General features: G+C 37.9%; 1 protein-coding gene across 8 annotated transcripts in view; it reads right to left on the minus strand.

The window, feature by feature from the left end:
• Nucleotides 1-4724: 4724 nt before the first annotated feature.
• The window catches only part of pbx3b (pre-B-cell leukemia homeobox 3b), a 170093-nt gene continuing 153882 nt past the window's right edge, over nucleotides 4725-20935 (minus strand). For all 8 annotated transcript variants that reach the window (XM_061986117.1, XM_061986116.1, XM_061986113.1 and 5 more), the window contains one exon: nucleotides 4725-6253. Coding sequence is in view for 4 of the 8 variants with exons in the window: in XM_061986113.1 (XP_061842097.1) it covers nucleotides 6161-6253 (93 nt within the window). In the remaining 4 variants the exon portion in view is untranslated. The remainder of the gene's footprint in view (nucleotides 6254-20935) is intronic.

The following is a 20935-nucleotide window of genomic DNA, read 5'->3' on the forward strand; positions in this document are numbered from 1 at the left end:
AGTCTCCAGGAAAATTCGGGAGGGTTGGCAAGTATGTGTTAGGACCTTATTGCCGGAGAAAATATACCTGTATGTAAATGCCTTTATGGACATTGCCTGGTCAACATTTTTCAAAGGTAATGTTTTACAGACCATTTTCAAGCCACTTTCTGAGGGTCTCTTCAGGGAGCCTTGTTTTCTGGGCAGTATTAATGATGTGCCCCCACTTTGACTATGTCATCAACATCATCATTTATTTGTATTCCTTTCATGAAAATGCGTATATACAAGCAATGTACAGTTGACACTTTCATTGTCTTTTTTTGTTTCTTATACATTTCCATGTCTTTTCCCCGCCAGCTATTTTGCTATTTTTTTCTTTTCCATATCAAATCTACTGACACATATAAGAACGATATGCTACTTTTTATTAGAAATGGCAACAACGGAGGATGCATGTGCATGTACGAGCCAGTCTGCCCCACAACTAGGGGATAGAGAAACGGCAGAAAGCTCTGGGTAAATCTCGACCATATATGGAGATGATTTCACAATTAGGAAAAACGTCACAAATTAGGCAAATTTAAAACGGCTCGTTTGGAGGGAAGTGTGAAGAAAGGCAAGATTGTTGTATAAATATCGTCGCCACCCCTCCATGGTTTGATTTCAAATTTTCCGGATTATGTAGATATCAAATGCACAAAAAGAGGTGCTAATCGTTAAGATAAGTTTGTTTTGCATTATAGGTCCCCTTTAAGTAAAAAACAAACAAACTCCAAGGTCACCGCGACGCACCTGCATGGAGGTTACTTATCTCCGAATACTTTTAATATGCTAATAAAGAAATAAATTCTGCAGAAAAGGTGTTCAATGAAGTTCTGCACTGGTTGAGTGGACAAATATGCTCCTTTGGGAAACTATGTACTGTGCCACGCTTGAATTACATTCAAGCTGTTACATCTTACTTGTCTCCTTCCCATCAATCCACACTTGGGCTAAGACCAAAGGAAAAAAAAAAAAATGTGTTGCATGAGTGGGACGTGTGTTGATAGCACTGTGCCACAGAATAAGGATCCAGGACGGTCCATGACTGAGGTAGACGAGATTGGATTTGGAATTGTCGATAGAAAATGACAATACTTGGATGTCGGTTTCCATGCGGAATTTGTAACCAGTGATCCATTAACTTGACAGCTGGCATTTCTGTGAATAGCACTGTCAGCTCCATACTGGCTGCAATTCAATCAGGGTACATCATCACCTTCTATATTGAACCATTTATTGCTTAAATGTGCATTATGAATATCATGCATGGAACCATAAAAATAAGTACATCAATGTTCAGTTATTTTTAAAATATCCAATTATTAGTGGGTATGTGCAGCACTACCCATCCATCCATTCATCCATCCTCCTCCTTAAAGTTATTCCATATGCCCTTATCAGTGTTAATACATGGTGCTTATTAAGAGGATAACAATAAACACATTACTTTCATAAAAATGTTTTCAATAATCCTTAGTCACATTTATTTCATTGTGTCGGACATTTATTTGTATATGTGGTACTTTACATGGACCTATCCTCTTCCAGGAAACAACTCTTATAACATGTACAGTACATTCATTAAACAAGTCTGATCATCTTCTGTCCAATTAGGAGATGTTTTTGAGTTAGTATAGCACAAGGGTGCTCACACTTTTTCTGCAGGCGAGCTACTTTTCAATTGATCAAGTCGTAGGGATCTACCTCATTCATATATATAATTTACATTTACTTATTTATGAAATATATGTTTTTGTTAACAAGTTAAAGGTGTTTAAATATAATACAAGCATGTTTAACACATATAGTTAATATTGTTAACAAGTTGAAGGTGTTTAAAGATAATACAAGCATGTTTAATACATATAGTTAATATTGTGAACAAGTTAAAGGTGTTTAAAGATAATGCAAGCATGTTTAACACATATAGTTAATATTGTTAACAAGTTAAAGGTGTTTAAAGATAATACAAGCACTTGTATTATCATTAAACATGCATGTTTAACACATATAGTTAATATTGACAATATTAACTATATGTGTTAAACATGCTTGTATTATCTTTGCACAAGCAGTTTGATTTATCAAGAATAAAACTCGACTGCGAGCGCTATTTTGCGTCTTTATTTAGAACGTCTGAAAAAAAAAGTATGTGCAAACTGACACAGTTACACACACACGGCTGCGAGAAAAGAGGCCATTGCAGCTACATCTGCGCCGGTGCACAGCTGCAATCAATCAGCAATCTGCACACCGGAAAATGATTAGACGCCGGGCTTCTTTAGCCAGAGCAAACCTGCGTTCCGGGCTAGAACGTAGCGACCTGTTTCCGTACAATAATCCGTCATATCTAGCTCTATGCTTATTCTCTCTCTCTGTTTTTTTCTCCTCCCCCGTGTTCATTTGTCTCGTGTTCCCGTGTCGTTCCAGCAGCATTCCTCCGTCCCCTGATTACGAACTGTGTGTCTCGTCTCCCCGAATTCCCCTCTGGTTCCCTGGCTGCCCCCTTTTTTGGATCTCGACCTCCCGCCTGGACACGGACTTTTGACGCCTCGCTCTTTCCCCTGACCTTCTGACTGTCTCTGGATTTTCGAGCCTGCCTTGCCCCCTTGGACTTCCGCACCTCGCTCAACACTCCCGGTAACACTCAGTTAATCCCTACACGTAGTCGCACACCACACATATTTGGATTAGTTACACACTTTATAATATTGTTATTTAATAAATAGAGCCAGAACTACGTCCTGCATCTGTGCTGTCTCCTTTCCCCCCCCGCACCCCCTGTATCGTAAGAACATCCCCTACATATGCTTGTCGACAGGGCAGCCTGAATGCACAGGCGTACCTGGGCTCAAGCCCATGGGCCCCCACCCAATCAGGTCCCCCCGATTTTGATAGCGGAAAGCAACGAGTGGTGTTCATGGCTGTCAATCACAGACAGACCTGCTTTGTGCAGCAACTGTGTACTCCAAGAGTCGCCAATCCTTTGATCGCGATTGACTAGTTCAGGGGTCGGCAACCTTTACCAGTTAAAGAGCCATTTTGACCAGTTTCACAAATTATATAAAACAATGGGAGCCGCAAAATTTTTTTGAAATTTTAAATGAAATAACACTGCATACAACGTTTTTTTATGCTTTGTGCTATGTATAAACCAGGGGTCTCAGACACGCTGCCCACACCTTTTTATGGAATTTTTAAGCTGGTGCGGCATGCGGATTTTAAATGAATAGCACTTGTCAGCGTCATGCGTGCCGTGATGGTACAGCATATAGCGCCCACTACAACCAGCGTGCCTGATCAGCCACATGTTGAATGGAGCTTCCGCCTGCTCACGTAAGTGACAGCAAGGCATACTTGCTCAACAACCACACAGGTTACACTGACGGTGGCGGGATAAAAAAATCTTTAACACTCTTACTAATAATGCGCCACACTGTGAGCCCACACCAAACAAGAATGACAAACACATTTCGGGAGAACATCTGCACCGTAATACAACATAAACACAACAGGACAAATACCCAGAATCCCATGCAGCCCTAACTCTTCCGGGATACATTAGACACCCCCGCTACCAAACCCCGCCCACCTCAACCGACGCACAGAGAGGGGTGGGGGGGGGGGGGGGGTTGATGTGTGAGGGAGCAGGCTTGGGGTGGGGGCGGGGTTTGGTGGTAGCAGGGGTGTATAATGTAGCCCGGAAGAGTTAGGGCTGCATGGGATTCTGGGTGTTTGTTCTGTTGTGTTTATGTTGTGTTAAGGTGCAGATGTTCTCCCGAAATGTGTTTGTCATTCTTGTTTGGTTTTGGTTCAAAGTGTGGCGCATTATTAGTAAGAGTGTTAAAGTTGTTTTATATGGTCAACGTCAGTGTAACCTGTGTGGCTGTTGACCAAGTATGCCTTGCTGTCACGTACGTGTGCAAGCAGAAGATGTATATTATATAACAAATGTTGGGCTGGCACGCTGTTAATTCAGATTGTAGAGGGCGCCAAATGTTGTACCATCATGGCACGCCCTTATTATAGCTGTAAGGGTGAAAATCGGTGAATATCAATCCCGGGAGTTTTCTGCGAGAGGCACTGAAATCCGGAAGTCTCACGGGAAAATTGGGGGGTTCAGCAAGTAAGCTGCTGAGCCGCATCAGAGTGATCAAAGAGAGCATGCGGCTCCGGAGCCGCGGGTTGCCGACCCCTGTACTAGTTGATCTTTGAGACCCTAATGGTTGATTGCTAAATTATTATAATTTGTATTTATTTATTAATATGACATCAGTGACACCCCCATTAATATGACATCAGTGACACAGGCATGCATTTTAACGCCTGACCACGCCCACACGCCTCTTCAGCCTCACATCCCACTGTTCTCAACACCGCGGCCACACCCCGAGTACCCTTACACCCTGAGCTGCAACAATGCATTAAGGCTGATTGTTGCAAGGAATCAGACATTTCCTAGCATCCAACATCAAACAACTCTTCCCTTAACCACAACCGTCATAGCTCACCTGCGACGGACAAACTGGCAAGCCAGATAATAGTCTGTGAACATTGCTCCAAAGTACGGATTTTGTGTTGGGTGAGGTGGCCAGGTAGCGGTTGTCAGGGCAGGTTGTACATTTTTTTTTTGTGCACCCATGTCCCTGCTGTAATAGCACTTTAAGTTTCATTTGTTCACACATAAAAAAACACCAGCATACTGTCATGAAAGCAAAAGTTTTATTCATGTTTGTAATCACACAACTACCACAAGGAAGACTGTTTTCAGTCCAGGGTGTAGTTCGGTTAGAAAGCAACACTAAACATGTTTATTACATTAGAATCACTGCCACAAATCATTTGTCATGACTTTTCAGTTTCAGAATCACATACAATAGAAAAAAGAGAAAAGAAGTTTGAACCCTGTTGAACAGAGCTGGAAATATACAGTTCTGAATACTGAAACTTCTATGCATTACAGTTTTAATAGTGATTTTTTTCTTTGTTTTTTGGGTATGATTTAGTAATAAGATGAGCAACATTCAAAATGTTTTTATTCCAGTATTTACAACAGTTTCACTGTTAATTCATCGCAATTTTAATCGCACCTCCTTCATAAAAGCAACAGACCAACAATGCACTCGCTCCGCTACTTTTCACGGTATCAATGTTACCATGTTCAATTAGTTTTTTTTAAGCTGCAATATAGCAACAGCGTTTTATTAAAAGATTAAAATATACAATACATTACATTGAGGATGAGGAGGTTTACAGTGTTAGAAGATGCCATTAAAAGATGTAAATTAATTTAAAAGAAGTGGGGTACAAATAATAAAATACATGTTTAGAGGTAGTATGTGAGCACTCTAAGCTACAGAAATGGAAAAAAAAAATGTTTGGATGAAATGGAATGAGGTAATAAAGCTGTGTATTGATTTATGGGATGTTGGGTTTTTTTAAGCAATGTTTCATACAAGTTCATGTGGGCCTTTGCAGGTTATGAGCTATTGTTGGGCATTTTGATGATGTCCACAAGCAGTACAAAAATGTAAATATGTACATAGTAAACATCACATTATGAAATGTGGGACGGTGTGAGGTTATGGTAAAGCAATCAATTTCATTTCTCTATGCTCCATACTTTGGGTGGTCATTGGCTTGCACTAATTTGTACAGCCATAATGCAAAATACTCCTCCTGTGGAGCGGTCAACAGTGGCGATGTCGCGTTCTTATAGTCCGGCAAACAGCTGCTTTAATCGCCGTCAAACAAAAGACGCAAAGCAATTTTCAAAAAAGGAGAGAAAAAAAAGAATAAGTGCACACTTTTGACATTTAAAATGTCACGTAAAATAGATGTCATCCTGCAATTATTAATACGGAGAATACAATGGAAGTCTGACTGACTAACATTGTTGAATATTTACTTAACTCCTACAACATACAAGCTGATTTACCAAAGAAAACACAGAGACAACCAAGAAACGTCGGCTCCTCGTGGCGGAAAAATGGCATCCTTATGTGCGGCGTGGTCGTCGGACATTATGTACAGGAAAAGCAACTGTGGCGTGAAAAGGTTTTCGTGTGTCCTCTTGTCGTTGGGCAGCTCGTTCGAGTCTATGCCCAGCTTGAGGCTCAAATGCATGAAGAGTTGATCAATTGGAGGTATCGGAGTGCACACTGCCGGGTCCCTCTGTCGGCGATATTACAGAAGACGGCGTTGTTGCATCTTGCCACCCCCCATTAGTCTGAGACACAAACAGGAGAAGGGTTAGATGACCTCTGCGATACGATCGCATGACAATAAGACATGAAAACAAACACCTAGCATCTCTGTGAGCCCTTTAATGCCATCTGAATGTTAGAATAATTATGTATATAATATCATCATAACTTTATGCTTAAGGGCCGTTGCTATAAAGTATTGTCAATTGTGCTGAAGTGGTATTTTTGTATCTGTGTAATCCAAAAGATTGCCAGTGTTGTGTCCAGACTCGGCCTGCTGACTGCCAAGGCCGAACATCGGGTACCAGGACGCAGACAAAGCAGAGACTGGGCGATAGCACCAGTGTACTATTTGTATTTTTGTATAATCATACTGGAGTTGTCGAGATTACCTCCTTCCTTCAGCGACAGTGATGTAATAGGGACCTTCCTAATAAATAGAGAAGACACGCAGGCAGGACTTTTAGAACGTAGTTTGGATCTGTAACTAGAATGCAGCCCAAAACACGTGTCTCCTCGAGCTAAATTGAACTCTGTCTCTGCATGATTCCTTGCTTCTTGTCTGATTATTAGATGTCACTGACCAGTGATTTTTTTTTTTGCATAAAAACATAAGGCATTGTCGGACTATTCACTTTGATATTATGATTGCAATACAATCAACTATCAAAAATTGTAAACATAATAATGTTTAGTTTATCATCATGGTTGTAGACATAATTAAAAAATGTTACCTAACTGTTTTATAAACTTCAAATGACGTAAACAATAGAAAACATGGTTTGGTGTTGGTTTGTTGACCCCAAGATGCAGAAACATGCAGGTAATATAATTATTACAAAACTACAATTAGTGCAGCTACAGAGTGCACCGAAAACAAAAACTAGTGCAGCTAGGGAGAATAGGGGGGAAAAAAAGAGGCAGACAGGAAATGGAAACCAACAATAAAAGTGCAGGAAAGGAAATGAAACAAAATAATACAGGAACACAAGCAAACAAAGTCAGAAGTGAGCTGTGTTATAGCTAAATCTGATTATTTGTTTTTATGAACCACTTGTTTTTATACTTTTGTCAAATGCTGTTACATTGCAGATCAACAAACTTACAACTCACATGTTGCAATGTGTTTGGAGCATATACATCTATTTACATAGTTTTTTCATTTCTGTCTGTAATAACACACATTATACAGTTCAAATAAATACCGGTACATCAAATAACTACTGTTACAATAAAACATCTGCATAAATATTATGCTGATGTTTAATTGTCTATGCATTATAAGGATCTGTACTGTTTGTTCTACAATAAAAATGCTGATTATTTTTCCTTTTTTTTTTAGATCATTATAGTATTGTTTTCAATACGTCAGCCAACTAGTCAAAGTCCAGATTACATTAAAACATTATTTTTGCATGCAATTTGGTTTTAACCTACTCTACACCATTATGTCCAAATTATTGATGGGCAGCAGGCCCAGTACAACATCTCTCTCGGAGATGATATCAGCAGTGACCGCCACCTCAAATATGTTTGTTTTATCTGCATGAGTGAGTGATAAATAAAGACTCCAACATTTTCTATCAATTTCCTCAGTATCTTTTGAAAGAGCGAGTAAGCAACCCACTGTGTACTTATAGTTATTTTATTTAAGGCCCCAGAATACAAAGGAATCCTGTTCAGCATAGGCTTTGTGTGTAATATATGTACATAATTGGGTAAATGGGCCAGATTGTAATGGGCCTACATTTTTGTCCCAGCCCACACATGATTGGAATTGTCTGTGCATCAAAGTATTAGGAATTATACTAAGCATAATGCCCGTGTTATTCAGCTCTTGTACAGGATGTCATTAGAATACACAGGTAATGATTCCATACAAACGTTTACAATTGACTGGCATATTATTAGATACTGTATGTCCACACAATTTTTTTTTATAGACAAACTTGCCAGAATATTATGGAGGTTATGTTTGTGTCTTTATTACGAAAGCTATTTTATTTAGTTTTACGCTGCATTTACGTAATTGAATTGCATGTGTTTGAATTGAGAGGGGCAAGCGGTCGAAACATTATATATGGATGGAATTGTGTGAATTGAATTTTTTTACATGAAATTATGCAGACAATTTCATTGAAAAAAAAAATGTGGCAGCAAAATGCGTGTGTTTAAAAATTCAGTATAAAACAATTCTGGTGTAAAAAAGTCAGTGCAAAAAAATGTTGCTGCTTGTTATACGTATGTATATGGTTACCATAATAACCCGTATGTCACTCAAAAGTGCAGATTCTAACCTTTGGGGTCATTTCTATAGTTTGTAAAGATCCAGCAGGATGCCTTCAAATGTTTATTATGTTGTATTACACACTAATAAATGTTGGGTTAAAAAATAACCCAATTTTAACCCAACTGCTGGTTCAGAAAAGGACAAACCCCTTATTTGAGTTATTCATAGTTGCCAACCCTCCCGAATTTTCCGGGAGACTCCCGAAATTCAGTGCCTCTCCCGAAAACCTCCCGGGACAAATATTCTCCCGAAAATCTCCCGATTTTCAGCCGGAGCTGGAGGCCACGCCCCCTACAGCTCCATGCGGACCTGAGTGAGGACAGCCTTTTTTCACGACGGGAGGACAACTGGGTGACAAGAAATAAATCATCCAGACTAGAGATACATTGTATTATTATGTTTATCTTACCTACAAATAAATATATTTATTAATAATAAAAAAAACTAAATACATTTTTACTATATTTTGCTAAAAACATCAAAATTTAAATTATCCTAGTAATTCATTAAAAATGACCATATTTAATTATTAAAATAATTGCTTGTTTATCAAAGACTTTAGCATTTTATTCATTACATTTTGAAGCTCTCAGAAGCCAAGTTATGTTAAATTCCTTAATATTTATTTATGCAAGTTTGAAGTATCAATTATCTAAACACAGTTTTGTTTGCATATTTTCAGGATATATATATATATATATATATATATATATATATATATATATATATATGTATGAAATACTTGACTTGGTGAATTCTAGATGTCAATATACTCCTCCCCTCTTAACCACGCCCTCAACCACGCCCTGCCCCACCACCCACCTCCCGAAATCGGAGGTCTCAAGGTTGGCAAGTATGGAGTTATTTTAACAACATTTTGCGTTGAATTATTTAACCAAAACTTTGAGTTATGATAAATTAATGTTAGGTTATTCCCAACCAAACTATTGGGTTTAATTATTTAACCCAAACAGTTGAGTAATGCTAACTCAATGTTGGTTTATTCATAACCCAACTATTGGGTTGAATGTATTTAACACAAAAGCTGAGTTATGCTCACTACAATGTTGCGTTATTCCAAACCCTACTATTGGGTTGCGCAATTTAGTGCTCCTTGACCCAATAGTTGGTTAACAATTAGACATTTTAATGCTGGTTTGTCCTACTCCTTCCCAACTACTGATCAAAATGATTTTTATTCCATTAAAATATACTCAAAAGCAAGATATGAGTGACATTTTTACAAGAATTGCCATGTATGGTCATAGTAGTTCTATACAGCATGCTCAAATATGTTCATGTACATAAGATGTGTGATTGTAAATTGTAAAATTAATGAGATTAATCCTTAAAAAAATTCCCTTCAAGAAAAAAGTACCTTTTTAATAAAGAAAGCCTTTTACCCAAAAATGCGTTAATCATTGAAAAACAACCCAAAAATGGTTCATAGTTTTGAAAACCCATTAATTTAGTTAAAATAATACCCTTATGACCCAAAAAATGGATTGCTCTTCATAAAAATGACTTCAAAATCCAACCCAACACTCGCAACTCATAAATTGGGTTATCAAAATAACCCAGCATTTTTTAGTGTGTATGCTCAGGTGGCTGGTTCTGAGACAGGATCAAGTGCTTCAGTGTTGATTTAATGGAAGTGGGTCTTGTGTTTTAAAGCAGTGAATATTTCTGCACTGAATTCTTTAACACAAAATTTTCATACAACACATTTTTAAACACATATTTTTTTACACTGAATTTTAAAACAGTGATTTTTTTAAGGCGCATTTTGCAAAAAAACAACAACAATCTATTAAACTGTCAGCATAATTTCATATAAAAAATTAGGTTCACAAAATTCAAAACACACAAAATTAAGTTACGTGAATTCAGTGTCAAAAATTGTTTGTAATAAAGACACAAATTAAAAAAAAGGAAAAAAAAGGAAAGCAAAACTATAATGATTTAAAAACATGGGTAACACTTTATTTTAAGGTACACCTATTCACCATTAATTAGTTGCTTATTAACATGCAAATTAGTAACATATTGGCTCTTAAATATTGATTATTAAGTACTTATTAATGCCTTACTCTGCATGGCCTTATTATACAAGCAGTAAGCCATTAACTAAGAGTATTCCCTACACTGCAAAAACAGAAATCTAAGTAAGATTGAATATCTCAAATAAGGGTGATATTTGCTTATTTTCTGTCTGATAAGATGCTTCTTCTCACTAAGCAGATTTTATGTTAGAGTGTTTTACTTGTTTTAAGTGTTTTGGTCCTAAATTATCTCAGTAAGATATTACAGATTGTTGCTGAGATTTTATGACCTATATTGAGTAAAACATGCTTGGAACTAGAATATCAACTGTTGCAAAGCTGTGTCATCAACACTCACAAGTATAAAACTGCTTTTTCAAAGTAATAATTTCTTATTTCAAGCATGAAATAAAAAATCATGACTTTGACACAATTGTGTCTCATAATTAAAACAGATGACAGCCAAATGGACTTTGCTGTTTTATTTTCAATGACACAATAGAACATACGTACTCATATAGTAGTACAGTTGGCACAGTACAGCAAACTGACAGTTAATATTCAAACATTTAACATGTGACATTTCAAACAATTTTGAACAGAAATAGTTCATGCACATTCAGGTAAATTCTTCAAAATTACAATAAAAAAAAAAAAATGGGTTGGGGGCCGGGCTGTAAATATATATATATATATTCCTTGCACACTAATTGACTGAAGGAGCACACACTTGGCGCGATGATGTCATGTTATCGATGGGAAAATGCAAGAAATGTAATGCCGAGCGCATATCATTATGTCAAGATAATGGCACTCGCATTTACTTAATTTAAGAATATTTTTCAACATATTGAGAAAAAAGGTAGAAAAGTGCACTTGATTATTAGTGAGAAAATACTTATCTTAAGGTATTTTTGGGTTCATTGAGGTTAGCTAATTTTACTTGTTTTGGAACGTCTTGCCAAGCCAATTTTTCTTGTTCTACTGGCAGATAATTTTGCTTAGTTCAAGTAAAATGCCCCTAACTTTTGTATTTTTTTCTTCTTGTTTTTGAACACTGACTTTTTGCAGTGTAACCCTAACCCCAACCCCCAACCCTAACCCTAACCCTAACCTCAATCCCAACCCCAACCCCAACCCTAACCCTAACCCCAACCCTAACCCTAACCCCAACCCTAACCCTAAACCTAACCCCAACTAATTAAAGGCCTACTGAAACCCACTACTACCGACCACGCAGTCTGATAGTTTATATATCAATGATGACATCTTAACATTGCAACACATGCCAATACGGCCGGGTTAGCTTACTAAAATGCAATTTTAAATTTTGCGCGAAATATCCTGCTGAAAATGTCTCGGTATGATGATGCCTGCGCGTGACGTCACGGATTGTAGAGGACATTTTGGGACAGCATGGTGGCCAGCTGTTAAGTCGTCTGTTTTCATCCCTGAATTCCACAGTATTCTGGACATCTGTGTTGGTGAATCTTTTGCAATTTGTTCAATGAACAATGGAGACAGCAAAGAAGAAACCTGTAGGTGGGAAGCGGTGGATTGCGGCATGTGTTGTGCCGGATAACGCACCCCCGCCGTAGAATGCACCCCCTGACTGTTGTGCCGGATAACACAGCCGGTGTTTCATTGTTTACATTCCCGGAAGATGACAGTCAAGCTTTACGATTGGCCTGTGGAGAACTGGGACAACAGAGACTTTTACCAGGAGGACTTTGAGTTGGATGCGCAGACGCGGTACCGTGAGTACGCATGCAGCTGCGGCTTCCAAACATTTGATCGCTTGCCTGTACGTGCATGCCGCTATGTGCATGTCACGTACGTAACTTTGGGGAAATATATGTGTTGTATGAACTTTGGGGAGGTGAACGGTACTTTGGGCTGTGGGATTGAGTGTGTTGTGCAGGTGTTTGAGTTGTATTGGCGGGTTATATGGACGGGAGGGGGGAGGTGTTTGTTATGCGGGATTAATTTGTGGCATATTAAATATAAGCTGTTTTGTATTTATTTACTGTTTTAGTCATTCCCAGCTGAATATCAGGTCCCACCCGCCTCTCACAGCTTCTTCCCTATCTGAATCGCTCCCACTGCCCTCTAGTCTTTCACTCTCACTTTCCTCATCCACAAATCTTTCATCCTCGCTCAAATTAATGGGCAAATCGTCGCTTTCTCGGTCCGAATCGCTCTCCCTGCTGGTGGCCATGATTGTAAACATTGTGCAGACGTGAGGAGCTCCACAACCTGTGACGTCACGCTACTCGTCTGCTACTTCCGGTATCAGCAACCAAAAGTTGCGAACTTTATTGTCGATGTTCTCTACTAAATCCTTTCAGCAAAAATATGGCAATATCGCGAAATGATCAAGTATGACACATAGAATGGACCTGCTATCCCCGTTTAAATAAGAAAGTCGCATTTCAGTAGGCCTTTAATGGTGAATATGTTCCCCATACTAAAGTGTTACCAAAAAAATATATAAATAAATCAAACAACTGCTCTGTTTTGAATATGAAATGCTTACAATTCGGTTTATTTATATATTATCATTGCACTTGATTCACTGTTTACCTCAGCATCCGTCCATTCTGAACACAAAGTAATTTCCCCCCCGAAATGCTTCCTCACACGCCGAAAAAAAAGGGTTGACATGTTTTTTTGTTCCAGCCTTTGAGCCCCTGGAATCAGCAAAGAGACAAATTTGTCTAGTGTCCCAACCAATGGGAGCGATGCCTCAAATCAGTGTCTAAGCAGATTTCTGCAACGTCCGGCAGCTTGTCGCTACATATTCTCCTGCCAGTCAGGAGGAGGGAGGGCTCGGCCGGGCTGAGGTGGGGAGAGCTGAGTGGAAGTGACAAGGCAGGGCTTCGCCAAGAGAGCCAGTCTTAGCCAGCCTGACTTTGCCTCGCTCCAGGCGTGACCTAGCCTTTACTGGATCCCGGTCTACGTCACCACCAACAATACTAAAGGTTAGTCTATGCTAATACGTCTATAAAGCACTTTATGAATTGCTGTTATAAACTAGACACGGTGCAACGACGCCTTACTGAAGAATAATATTTCTGTGTGTCTCCATGTCCCCCCCCCCCCCCCAGAGAAGGTGAGGTTGACTCAGTAGTGCCAGTTGCTATTTTAGTCAGGATTGTGCAAAGCTCCACTGAGCCACTAGGCACAGGTCTACAGTGCACGTGGAAGTGAGAAACCTTGTGAGAAAGTGAAAAACACTTGATCTAGCTCGGGGCTGACATGTCTGAAAAGCTTATAGTAATAAGGCTTCAGCAGAGACGGAATGACACCGAAAAATGCCGGTGCGGGGCGACATCATTTTCTTGCGTATATAAACTAGTTTTCTATTGCTGAATACTTTGGTTATACAATAATTCAGTGATTCTCAAACTGCGGTGCGTGTACCACTAGTACAGGGGTCGGCAACCTTTACCAGTCAAAGAGCCATTTTGACCAGTGTCGCAAATTAAATAAAACAATGGGAGCCGCAAATTTTTTTTGAAATTTTAAATGAAATAACACTGCATACAAAGTTTTCTTTTTGCTTTGTGCTATGTATAAACCAGGGGTCTCAGACACGCTGCCCACACCTTTATATGGAATTTGAAAGCTGGTGCGGCACGCGGGTTTTAAATGAATAGCGCTTGTCAGCGTCATGCGTGCCGTGATGGTACAGCATATAGCGCCCACTACAACCAGCGTGCCTGATCAGCCACACGTTGTTTCCGCTTGCTCACGTATATGACAGCAAGGCATACTTGGTCAACAACCACACAGGTTACACTGACGGTGGCGGTATAAAAAAACAACAACTATAACACTCTTATTAATAATGCGCCACACTGTGAACCCACACCAAACAAGAATGACAAATACATTTCGGGAGAACATCTGCACAGTAACACAACATAAACACAACAGGACAAATACCCAGAATCCCATGCAGCCCTAACTCTTCCGGGATATACACCCCCGCTACCAAACCCCGCCCACCTCAACCAACGACCAGAGGGGGGGGGGGTTGGGTTTGGTGGTAGCAGGGGTGTATAATGTAGCCCGGAAGAGTCAGGGCTGCATGAGATTCTGGGTGTTTGTTCTGTTGTGTTTATGTTGTGTTAAGGTGCAGATGTTCTCCCGAAATGTGTTTGTCATTCTTGTTTGGTTTTGGTTCAAAGTGTGGCGCATTATTAGTAAGAGTGTTAAAGTTGTTTTATATGGTCACCGTCAGTGTAACCTGTGTGGCTGTTGACAAAGTATGACTTGCTGTCACGTACGTGTGCAAGCAGAAGATGTATATTGTATACCAAGTATTGGGCTGGCACGCCGTTAAAACAGATTGTAGAGAGCGCCAAATGTTGCACCATCATGGTACGCCCTTATTATAGCTGTAAGGGTGAAAATCGGTGAATATTAATACCGGGAGTTTTCTGCGAGAGGCACTGAAGTCCGGAAGTCTCACGGGAAAATTGGGGGGTTCAGCAAGTAAGCTGCTGAGCCGCATCAGAGTGATCAAAGAGCCGCATGCGGCTCCGGAGCCGCGGGTTTCCGACCCCTGCACTAGTAGTATGCGGGCTACATTTAGTGGGACTCCAAAGTAGGGTTGTACGGTATACCGGTATTAGTATACCGTAGTACCGCGATACTAATTAATCATTTTCCGTACTATACCACCTCTGAAACGCCCGCGTCGAAGTGAGGTAGTGACATTGCTGGTTTACGAGCAGACGAGCATGTTCGGCAGCGCACAATCACAGAGTACTTACAAGCAGACACAGTATGGAGACAGAACGGATGCATTTTGGCTTAAAAACTTACGATAAAGGTGAAGTTATAACACTGAAACGCCCTCAGGAAGAGGTGCTTTAAGACATGGCTACTTTTAGCTACTTCTAAATCACTAATACTGATCTCCATGGCGACAAATAAAGTAAGTTTCTTTCAAGTATCATCCATGCAGGACGAGGAATAGCTAAACATGCTTCACTACACACCGTAGCTCACCAACGTCACAATGTAAACAAACGCCATTGGTGGATCTACACCTAACATCCACTGTAATGATATCAAGTACAGGCACAAATCTAGACGATACTACTACGATTACGTCAACATTTTTTGGCATCACAACGAGGGATGATGTTCGAAACCGGTTCTCTCGGTTGTTCGATAAGAAAAGAACTGATTCCATGGACTCAAATCCCTTTTTGAGAACCGGTTCCCGTTATCGAGGCCACTATAGCAAATAAAACGAGTTGGTTCTTTATTCCAATCCCTGGGAACAAATCCCGTCCCACAAGAAATGCCCTGTGGGACATCACAGGAAATGACATGTCGTTGCCTGGGATGTCACACAAGCAGCAAAAATAATGGACCGGAAAAAACGCCTCAAGGCATGGGTATTCATTTATAGTGATCACAGAGACAGGTTGTTTTTGTGTTACTGTATATATTTGTTTTTCTGAAAAATCCCACTTAATATACTTTGAGTAACAACAGTCAATATTTATTTTTATTTTTTTTTTAGGGGGGTAACAGTCAATATTTATTTATTTTTATTTTTTATTTTTTTCTTATAAAATAAAAGTGAGCTTTTGTTAAACCGAATATTGTGGTTTTTTTTTTCCATATACAACAACCTATCTGGATTTGATAAGAGAATCAATAAGGAATCGGTTCGATAAGAGGATTCGATAATGGGCTCGAACTTGATAATTTCTTATCAAACATCATCCCTAATCACAACATCTTCTTTTGTTTTTAAAAAAAATGTATATTATGTTTATAAACTCAGGAAATATATCCCTGGACACATGAGGACTTTGAATATGACCGATGTATGATCCTGTAACTACTTTACCATGGATTGATTAACGTGGACCCCGACTTAAACAAGTTGAAAAACTTATTCGGGTGTTACCATTTAGTGGTCAATTGTATGGAATATGTACTGTACTGTGCAATCTACTAATAAAAGTTTCAAACAATCAATGGTATCGGATTAAAGTAATGTAAAGTATCAAACAACAGAAGAATAAGTGATTATTACATTTTAACCGAAGTGTAGATAGAACATGTTAAAAGAGAACGTAAGCAGATATTAACAGTAAATGAACAAGTAGATTAATAATTTATTTTCTACCACTTGTCCTTAATAATTTTGACAAAATAATAGAATGATAAATGACACAATATGTTACTGCATATGTCAAAAACTAATTAGGAGTCTCTGTTTGTTTACTTACGACTAAAAGACAAGTTGTCTTGTATGTTCACTATTTTTTTTAAAGACTTAACTGCAATAAGAAACATATGTTTAATGTACCCTAAGATTTTTTGTTAAAATAATGCCATTTTTTTCTGGTCCCCTTTATTTAGAAAAGTACCGAAAAGTATTAAAATATTTTTAGTACCGGTACCAAAATATTGGTGTCGTTACAACACTACTCCAAATAATCACTTGATTAAAGGACAGTGTTTTATTTCCCCATATTAAAACAGTGTAACTGCTTCAAATGCTTATTTTGAAAATGTAATTTTGTTTCTGTTGTTGTGTTCCCTTATTTGTGTGTACATGAATGAAGGTGTGTGTTGCTGACATAATCTAGACTGGACCTGGTTTTAAGAACCCTGTAAACAATCTTATTTCATTGACAACCTGGTCTGGTGAAGATAATGTCCTTTATTTAAAAAAATAAAATAAAAAACATTGTCTTGAACAAAAAATGAACTAAAATAAATTTAAAACAGTTACATAGAAACTAGTAATTAATGGAAATGACTAAAATTAACTGTTAAAGGTTAGTACTATTAGTGGACCGACAGTACACACAATTATGTGTGCTTACGGACTGTATCCCTTGCAGACTGTATTGATATATATTGACATATAATGTAGGAACCAGAATATTTATAACAGAAAGGAAACAACCCTTTTGTGTGAATGAGTGTGGGGAGGGAGGTTTTATGGGTTGGTGCACTAACTGTTAGAGTATCTTGTGTTTTTTATGTTGAATTAATTAAAAAAAAGTGTTACTGTTCAAACTGTGTGGCCAAAAATATTAAATGTACTTTGGTAAATAAAATCTCTGCCTTGTTTTTAATGAGTACTTAGGCCTACTACGTTACTGTATTTATTGTTGGTCATTATGGTGGTACTTGGAAAGCCAAGTTTTTTCTGACAAGTATCATCCCTGCAGGACGAGGAATAGCAACATAACATGTTTCACTACACACCGTAGCCATTAGTGGATCGACACCTGACATCCACTGTAATGATATCAAGTATAGGCACATATCTAGTCGATACTACTATCATTACGTAGATATTTTTTTGGCATCACAAAATCATCTTTTGTTTTTTTCAAATGTATATTATGTTTATAAACTCAGGAAATATGTCCCTGGACACATGAGGACTTTGAATTTGTTCAGTTCAGTTTCAGTTTATTTGGAACATGCATACGATACAACGTAATGCACCACACAAATCCAGTTGTTTCATTGCAGCACGTCCGAAAAGGAGTAGGAAGAAGCAGAGCTTATTTAATCCAACCCCTTTTCATACCATAGCAATTGTATCCGACTTCCTTGTTCTCTGTCACAGAACAGTGAACATATAAATCATATACCATAGTAAGCAAACACATATCAAATACATAAATATTCTTTGTCTCAATAAAAAAAGGAAAAAAAGGGTTCAAGATGTTCATCATAATTCTTGTTCTGTGTACTTTGTGAACACTTGCAGTCTCTTAGACTGAATCATACTGGTGCTTTGTTTGATTTCTTTGGTTAATCCATTCCATAATTGAATTCCACATACAGATATGCTAAAGGTTTTAAGTGTTGTACGAGCATACAAATGTTGTAAATTAGATTTTCCTCTAAGGTTATATGTCTCCTCTTTTGTTGAGAAGAATTGTTATACATTCTTGTTTAGCAGGTTATAGTTTGCTTTATACATAATTTTAGCTGTTTGCAAATGCACCAAATCGTTGAATTTCAATAATTGTGATTTAATAAATAAAGGCTTTGTATGTTCTCTATATCCAACATTATGTATTATTATAATTGATCTTTTTTGTAACACAGTTAGTGAATGAAGTGCACATTTGTAGTTGTTTCCCCATATTTCTGCACAATAACTCAGATATGGTAACACTAGTGAGCAGTAAATAATATGAAGTGATTTTTGGTCTAGAACATGTTTTGATTTATTCATTTTCTATTTATTTATTTTTTTTTTTTTTATTTATTTTTTTTTTTATGTCCTGTCCAGCTTCCCAGGCAAATCATATAGTTGATGTAGATTCCCATGTCGGCTGTTCAGATTTACTTTACAAAAGAGAAGTGTAGGATACTTCTCTTGTTGCCTTATTTGTATTTGACTTTATTAAATGTATTTATATTATCATTTAGTGCAGTGATTTATTCATTATTGACGTGTTTCTTGCTACCTTATGTTGTATTTTTTTTTTTTACATGAGATTTCCAATTCATTTTATCATCTATAATTACACCCAATAATGTGTTTTCTTTTACCCTTTCAATATTTACTCTGTCTATCTGTATTTTGGTGTAATTAGTGACTAATTCACTTCATTTCTGCAAACTACTCATTCCTTTTGATTTAAATAACATCACAAATGAGTATTTGCATGCACATAGCAGGCATAACCATACAAGGTGAGCAAATACAAAATGCTGAAATGACACTGCCTTTATCAATTATATTCATCTTTTACTCTGGAAGCTGCAGAATGTGTGCTGCTTTACTTTAAGGCACAGTATTAAACTTCAGCAGAAGGCAGAAGTTCCTGTCTTCGCATGGCTGCGAGCAATAACATGTAAATATTTCATCATAAAGAATATGGAAGTGAGAACATTTTGAAAACAGCCAAAACAGAAACCATGCACTGGAGTTCTATGATTGAACAAAGTATATACTGTATTTGTATGGAAGTGTAATACAATTTTAACCTGAGCCCTCGGCGTCGCAAATAACCGTATATGCAGAAATATTTTTATTCATTGAGGAACAGGGGAGTCAAACTCGTTTTTTTTTTACAGAGGGCCACAATGCAATTATGGCTGCCCGCAGAGGGCCGTCTGTGACATTGAATATATACATGAATATGAACATGTACCGTATTTTTCGGACTATAAGTTGCAGTTTTTTCATAGTTTGGCCGGGCTCCAGTGCGATTTATATGTTTTTTTTCCTTCTTTATTATGCATTTTCGGCAGGTGCGACTTATACTCCGGTGCGACTTATACTCCGAAAAATACGGTAATAGCCCCGTTATATCATTTGCAGAGGCAACTCTTTTGACTATTGCATTTATTGATAGTAACAGATTGATAGATAGCTTGCTTTGAAATTGTAAGTCAAGGTGACAAGCAAATATAAAAAAAAAACTAAAACAAAACAATAATAATTGTTTGGAAATAGTTCAACACAGTAGCTCAGTTTCAAAGGATGGAAAGGGTAAGGATGGAAAGGATAATGCAGGTATTAAGTAGACAAAAAATGTACCATAGTAACAATATAAAATATAACATATATGTAATATTTGGATATTACATATACAGTATGTAATATTATATTCCATCCACCCATTTTCTACCGCTTGTCCTTTTTGGGGTCGCGGGGGGGTGCTGGAGCCTATCTCAGCTGCATTCGGGCGGAAGGCGGGGTACACATATTATTATATTATATATATATATATATATATATATATTTATATATATATATATATATATATATATATATATATATATATATATATATATATATATATATATGATACATACAATATATAACAAATCCCAATGACCATGTACAATATTACAGTATATGTCACAGCTGCAGCAAAAAAAAACAAAAAAACAATTAAATTAAAAATAAATCTTCTTGCATGATCATATAATATTACCGTGTAGAACATATGCAATAGGATGCAGTACATTTTTGTCAAAATTAAAATTGGAAATACATTCACGCAGCAAGTGCTTCATTATTTCCAGCCTTTTTCAGGCCACATAAATGATGTGGCGGGAAAACATAATATAATTAAGTTAAGTACCGTATTTTTCAAACTATAAGTCGCAGTTTTTTTCATAGTTTGGCCGGGCTCCAGTGCGATTTATATATGTTTTTTTCCTTCTTTATTATGCATTTTCGGCAGGTGCGACTTATACTCCGGTGCGACTTATACTCCGAAAAATACGGTACCAATGATTGTCACACACAGGAGGTGTGGCGAAATTATTCTCTGCATTTGACCCATCACCCTTGATCACCCCCTGGGAGGTGAGGGGAGCAGTGAGCAGTAGCGGTGGCCGCGCCCGGGAAT

Source organism: Nerophis lumbriciformis, linkage group LG12, assembly GCF_033978685.3.
Source record: "Nerophis lumbriciformis linkage group LG12, RoL_Nlum_v2.1, whole genome shotgun sequence".
Taxonomy (NCBI): Eukaryota; Metazoa; Chordata; class Actinopteri; order Syngnathiformes; family Syngnathidae; genus Nerophis; species Nerophis lumbriciformis.